Source organism: Berghia stephanieae, chromosome 13, assembly GCF_034508935.2.
Source record: "Berghia stephanieae isolate SIO BIC M18660-M18661 chromosome 13, UCSD_Bste_1.3, whole genome shotgun sequence".
NCBI classification, from domain to species: domain Eukaryota; kingdom Metazoa; phylum Mollusca; class Gastropoda; order Nudibranchia; family Aeolidiidae; genus Berghia; species Berghia stephanieae.
Window position 1 is genome coordinate 37,064,906 of NC_088372.1, and position 7,500 is coordinate 37,072,405.

The 7,500-nt window shown below is 31.5% G+C and overlaps 1 protein-coding gene across 1 annotated transcript in view; it reads right to left on the reverse strand.

The window, feature by feature from the left end:
• Window positions 1–6,851: 6,851 nt before the first annotated feature.
• The window catches only part of LOC144959294 (nuclear receptor subfamily 4 group A member 3-like), a 40,379-nt gene continuing 39,730 nt past the window's right edge, over window positions 6,852–7,500 (reverse strand). Inside the window, 1 exon segment of the mRNA XM_078891836.1 lies at window positions 6,852–7,232. Within this exon segment, the coding sequence (XP_078747962.1) occupies window positions 6,973–7,232 (260 nt within the window). The 3' untranslated portion in view covers window positions 6,852–6,972.

Below are 7,500 nucleotides of genomic sequence, written 5' to 3' on the forward strand. Positions count from 1 at the left end.
ATGATGATGATGATGATGATGATGATGATGATGATGGTGATGATGATGATGATGATGATGATGATGATGATGATGATGATGATGATGATGATGATGGTGATAAAAATAATATTAACAATAAATGGTAAACAATGATATTACATATCAGGGCAAAGGGCAGTGCTTTATGTAGAAATCAGAATCCACCAACTTAAACAACAGTGGTAAAATACATAATAACAACAATAACGATGACGTTGGCAGTAATAAAAAATATAACGATAATCACAATGATAATCCTGATCCGAGTAATGATGAAGATGATGATGAAAATAATAACAATGATAATAAAATAATAATAATAATAATAATAATAATAATAATAATAATAATAATAATAATAATAATAATAATAATAATAATAATAATAATAATAATAACAATATTAATAATGAAAACAATAGCAAAAATGATAAGGATTATAATCCAAGCCGTTTTAATGCTATTAAAAATGTTGTTTTAAACAAATATATTTATTCTGGCGTATGAACTAACAACGTAAGCAAACCCTTCATACAACAAAACAACATACAACTCTGTCAAGACAATAAAATGATAAAATTCTTCGATTTACGAATATTGATAATAATAATTTTATAATGTTTTGTATAAAATTCGGAGAATGTGTGGATCGGGCATTTAAAATGATGAGGAAAATACGGTAGTGGAAAATGCCAGACGAGAACAGAGAGAAAAATAAAGTCACGTGGTCAGGGCCAATCTCGGGATCCAATTGATACGACACCCTCCGCCTGGCTGAGAGAGGGGGAGAGAGATAGCGAGAGATAGATAGAGAGAGAGAGAGAGATAGAGAGAGAGGGGGAGATAGAGAAAAAAGAGAGAGAATAGAGAGAGAGAGAGAGCGAAAAGAGAGAGAGAGAGAGAGAGAGAGAGAAGGAGAAAAGAGAGAGAGAGGGAGAGGGAGGGAGAGAGAGATAAATAGATAGATAGATAGATAGAGAGAGAGAGAGAGAGAAAGAGAAAGAGAGAGATAGAGAGAGAAGGAGAAAAGAGAGAGAGGGAGAAAAGAGAGAGAGAGATAAAGAGAGAGAGAGAAGAGAGAGAATAGAGAGAGAGCGAAAAGAGAGAGAGAACAGAGACAGAGAAAAGAGAGAGAGAGAAGGAGAAAAGAAAGAGAGAGAGAGAAGAGAGAGAGAGAGAGAGAGAGAGAGAGAGAGAGAGAACAACAAGCGGTCGCACTATCTATCACTGAGCCATACAGCCACACAAAATATGGCTATCTATAAAAACTCAGTACCCATCGTGCGCCCCTCTACTCTCAACTACTAAGGGGATAGAAGGCACGATGGGCACTGAGTTTGACAGCCATATTTTGTGTGACTGGATATGATTAATAGTTGGTGCGTCCGCTCGCCTCTCTCTCTCTCTCTCTCTCTCTCTCTCTCTCTCTCTCTCTCTCTCTCTCAGCCAGGAGGAGGGTGTCGTGTCAATTGGATCCTGTGTTTAACACTAACACCGTGCCTATTTTTTTTTTTATCTTCGCTGTTTTGAACTGCCACTTCTTCATACCCTATTCGTCTCATCAATGTTTTTGTACAAAAAGATGTGAATCAACAACACGAATCGTTTGAAGTCTGGCGGGAAGTACTGGGTGACAAAACCTGTGAGTTTGAAGGTCAAAGTCATACTATAAATGATTAGGATCACTAAATAATATGTGACTGGTCGCCTTGAAACGTTACCTTGTCGGGGTGGCTTAAATGCTGGAAATTGGATTTCAAGGGGGGAAAAAAGAGAGAAAGAAAAGGAAAGAAAAAAGAAAAAAGAAGAGAAGAACCCCAAGAAAGAAAAAAATAATAAAGAAACAATACCAAAAAAAAGAAAAAACATTAAAAAATGATAAACAACAAAAAAAAAAAAAACAAAAAAAAACAAAAAAAACAAACAAACAAAACAAAACAAAACAAAAACAGGAAGAATCTGACAATAAAACAAATAAAAAAACGATAGCTGCAGCAATTTTATAAAATGTATTTTTCCATTGTTGGAGGTAGTGAAAGTATTTCCTGAGGGGGACAATAATGGATATTTCACACTAAAAAAAATAAAATTATAAAATAAATAAATAAATAAATTAATAAATGTAGGCCGTCAGAGTCATTAGGTCCGTGGAGACGAAGTTTATCCCGATTCCGTTAACGTAATAACGGACGATAGCAATTTCTTGCTACCCTTTGGATAGGACGCTAGTCTATCGCAAAGTACTTCCCGCCAGGTCTAGCAGATTAAAATAGTAATCTTGCCTACACCCGGGGATCGATCTCAGTCCCTTTGCGTGTGAAACGAGTGCTCTATCAGTTGAGCTATCGGAATTGCCAACAACAGATTACACATTACTGATCGATTGCATTTTTATCATTCAGTTTTCGATATCTGGAGCATCCCGACATGTTACCAGATTGAGACGATGGGAAACATTAAAGGTTTAATCTTTTTAAAAATAAATAAATATTTTTTTAAAGTTTAAGAATCCCCCCCCCCCCCCCCCTTTTCCCCCTTTCAAAGTGTATCTATTGCAACGCAATTCGTACAAGTCAAGGTGTAAAACTCAAGTTGATAACTCTATTCAACTATAAACAAAATTCCCTTTCCATACTTGAGTTGAGTGGGATAGAATACATAATATAGAAATGTACTGACAGTGAATTTAGCTCAAGACTAGACTTTGTTTTAATTTGAGTCTTGTTTTTTGTTTTTTAAAAGTCGAAGATGACTGAGATATAGAATTAATCCAATAATTAACGAACCAATTAATTTTTTTTTGGTTGGGGGGGGGGGGGGGGGGGTTGGGCTTAATGAATCTTGCATCATATTATTTTCAATCTCACCCCCTGCCCTGCCTAACGCCAAAATTGTCTTTTGCATAATCCTAAGTAGAATATATTTTCTCAAAATTGGCTTTAACAATCCGAAATAAAATAAAATTTCTGAAAATTGGCTTTTACAAAATCCTAAATAAAATACATGTTCTGAAAATTGGCTTTTACAATCCTAATTATAATACATTTTCTCAATGGTCTACATACACATACATAATGGGCAACTGTTATTCTTTTGAGGTTATTTTGTTTAAAGGTTTCTTGGCGCATAATGTTATACAAATCTCACATTTGATTCGTCTTTTAAGCAGCAAAAAAAAAAAAATAATAATAATAATAATAACAACAAGAACATCAAAAAGAAAAGGAAAAACAAAACAACAGTAAAAAATAATTCAAAACAACACCCCCCACCCTAAAAAAACAAACAAACAAACCAAACAATATAAGTCAAAACTTTGAAACAACAAATTATTCGTACCGTTAAAGAGCCGGGTTAGTATAATGTTAATTCAAATACAACATAGGTCAATAAATATACAGTACAATATTATATTGTTATGTATAATATTTCTTTATCTGGATATTGATAATATTATTAGAGGTCAGAGGATAGTAATATTGACAATACAAAAGATCATCAATATCATCAACATCGTCATCTTCATCATCATCATCATCAACATCATCATCATCATCATCATCATCATCATCATCATCATCATCATCATCATCATCTACTAACAATAGTTCTGTACTATGCGACAGGCCTCAGGTTTAATAAATCTTTTAGGTGATAAGATATAAAAATGTAATATCACGTGACCTAGATAATGATAAAAGTAGGCAAGTTTTGAGAGACACCGTTTCGATTGTAAAAATTAAATTGAAAAAGAATGGATAAACAATCATCATAAAATATACGACAGGTTAAATTAGATTATTTTTGTAGCGTCACCTCGTAGAACATTTTTACCCTAATTTACATTTTTTAAAAAATAATTCCGTATTCTCATCTTTTAAATGTTGTTGATAATATGATAGAGTAATTTTTAATTTTTAATTTTTATTTTTTTTAAATTGTTTTATTTTTTAAAAATTTATTTTATAATGATATACATTGCATGCCATGTATATTGTATGCCTAGAGCTATAATATTGTATCTGACAGGCGCTATATAAATAAATGACATTATTATTATTATTATTATTATTATTATTATTATTATTATTATTATTATTATTATTATTATTATCATTATTATTATTGGTGACAAAGAATATATAGGTGTTTCAATAATTTACAGAGACTAAAATATTAAGTTTCTAATCATTTATTTCTTATAACTTCAATAAATCTACTGTTTAACATCTTATTCCCTTCCACATAACACTCATTTGAAGCTTTGGGCCACAAATAGATAAGAGATTGTAAACGTTTTTATTTCTACTTTAAGGATAAGGCCGGGTTGGTGTGAGAGATAGACAGGAACGACAACTCGAGATGGAGTCAATCATAGATATCGTAATACAAAATATAGATGGTTGTTTGTTTATTCGTCAAACAAGTGGCGACGGGCGTTGTGTGAGTGAGAGGCGAACGCTAGTTGGCTCGCTGGCTTGCTGGGGCAGGCAGGATATTCAATTTAGCTCTCTTTCTCTCTACACTTAAAAAACAAAACAAAACAAAAACAAAAACGTTTTCTATTGATTAAGCGCATCAATTTGTTTGGAATTAAAGTGAGACAATTTATTGTTAAAAATAAATTTTCATTTCTTCGTTTGATTCGTGTCTAACAAAATATTATACTAAAGAAGAACGGCGATGGAAAAAAATAAAGAACAAATCAGAAAAAAACAACACTAAATAAAAACAAAAATAACAAAACAAAGATAACAAACAAAACAAAACAAGTATAACAAAAAAAAAAAATAAAAAATAAAAAAGGAAAAACAAGAATAACAGAAATTTAAAAGAAAAAAAGCAAAAACAAAACAGAATTTTAAAAAACCCATTAAAAAACAAAACAAAACAACAACAAAACAAACAAACAAGTACTACATCTTAAAGAAGACTGTTGAGAGCATGTCCAGCATCAAATGACATCTCTATTTCTTACCATCCAATGTTTTGTTTTTCGTTCTCAAAAACAGCAAGGCCTTTACATAATATATAACTCAAAACAACACGCATAGACACAAACCTTACACACACACAAACACACACACACACACATATCCACACACTCATACAAGAAAAATATGAGAAATGAAAAAAAAAACGAATGTATAATGAAAAAAAAAACACACCAAAAAAAAAATAATAAATAAACAAAAAAACAAAACAAAAAAAAACAAAAAAAAAACAAACAAAACAAAACTATCACCCATGGGCGACAATCTCAAAATGTCTCGAATGACATTTTAACCACTGTGTCAATAAAATTACACAACACAAGGGAAATAACCGAAAATATCGATTGGCCTTCATAACGACAATGCTCGGTTATCTCTCTTGGATTTATAGTTGAAACGATCAAAGCGTAATATCATGATAATAATAATAATAATTTCAAATTATAACAAACTAAGGGGAGATAACTGGGAAATACCGATTGACCTTTTGGTGTAAAAATGTATTGAACGAACCCATTGAAGCAAATAAAACGAGTGAAAAGAAAACAGAATATATAAATATTTCAACATTCTACTTAACATGATGTCCGACTGCTGTCCGAAATTTGGTTAAATTTAACATACAAAATATAACATGAGCTTTTGTTATTATAATTATGTGTGATATCAGCTATGGCTTTATAGAAAATCGCTGGCAAATTCACTGTACATTTGTCACGCATGCCTCAAAAAAGGAGAGAATAAATGAATAACATTTTTAAGTTAAAATAATCAATCAAAACATAAATAAATAGCATTAATAAAAATGTAACAACAACAACAAAAAAAAAACAAAAACAAAAAACAAAAACAAAAAAAACAAAAACAAAATAAAAACAAATTAAAAACAAAACAAACAAAACGAAAACAACAAAAAATCCCCTTTTCCAATGAAAAATTAAACAAAAACAAAACAAACAAAAAACTCTCAAAAACCCAAACAAAATACAAGGTCAGGGACACATATTTGTAAAGCGACACTCATAAGAAAATGACCAGAATAATTTTTAATAACATAGGCACAAAATGACTTGGGTTTATTTTTTCTATCGAAATGAGAAATAAAAAAACAACAAAAAAACAAAACTCCAAAGACAAACAAAAAAAACAAACTCCAAAGACAAACAAACAAACAAACAAACAAACAAACAAACAAACAAGTCCCACTTACTTGTGAAACAACACACGCAATGAAATGAACAAAATAATAATTTAAAAAAAAACATAGGCATAAAATGACTTGCGTTTACTTCTATCGAAATGAGAAATGATGAACAATAATAATAATAATAATAATAATAATAATAATAATAATAATAATAATAATAATAATAATAATAATAATAATAATAATAATAATAATAATAAAGAACGACTTCCTATCACAGACGTATTTTAACATGGAGGGACCGTCTTGTTTTATTCATTAAAATCAAAGAACGAAAGACAAAAAAAAAGAAGAAAGAATGAAACGATAAACAAACATGAAAATAAAAATAAAGAACTTAACAGTTTGGAATATAAAAATGATAAAAATTAAATGTTATATATATATATATATATATATATATATATATATATATATATATATATATATATATATATATATCGCTCTCAGATAATCAGCCACGACAATCTTAGCATAAAACAGTATTAGACAGATTGCGCCACGAACTATAGGGCCGTTAAGATGACGTTTCCCTTGCGTTTTGCACACGATCCCCTTTAATCATTGGCTGTACAAAACAGGTTATAATCCTAACGACGGTTGATCCGCACATGGCTAAAAGTCACGACTTGATAAAAAAATCTTTCAGAATTGATTTATAAATTAGTCACACTCAGATATTGTTCGGTAACAGTTTTGTCTGTCTGTCTAGCTGTCTGTCTGTCTGTCTTGTTTGTTTGTTTGTTTGCTTCAAAAAGGCAGTTGATTGGAGATGTAATTCTGGATGACAGGGGGCGCTGTGTTGATATCGTTGACTTTAGCGACCTCTTGAAGACACTGGAGACCTTCGCGACTCAAGGTCCGTAACTCTGCGATCTTGCTGAGGATGGAGGAGAAGAAATGGGGTTTTCTCTGGGCTTGGCTGTTGTAGGTACAGTGGTCTCTCAGACAGTCGATTATCTTCATTTGGAGCTCTTCCATTTTTTCCGGTTCGCGGAGTCCGTGACGTACTGTAGGTGATAAAGAAAATATTGCTGCTGGAAGCTCGAAGGAAAAACTAAAGATAAGTATTGAATTATTAGCTTCAATTTATTAGAAAACGGTAGGGCTGCCTGAAGCCGGTGATCGTAAAATACTAACGAAAGAGTGAAAATGGAGAGGCTTCGTATGGGAACAAAGCAGACAATGGACGTTTCGGGTACAAAACCCTTCGTCAGCACAACAATACACAAATTAACGTGGGAAACAAATAAAATATAATACAAATTTATTAGACGA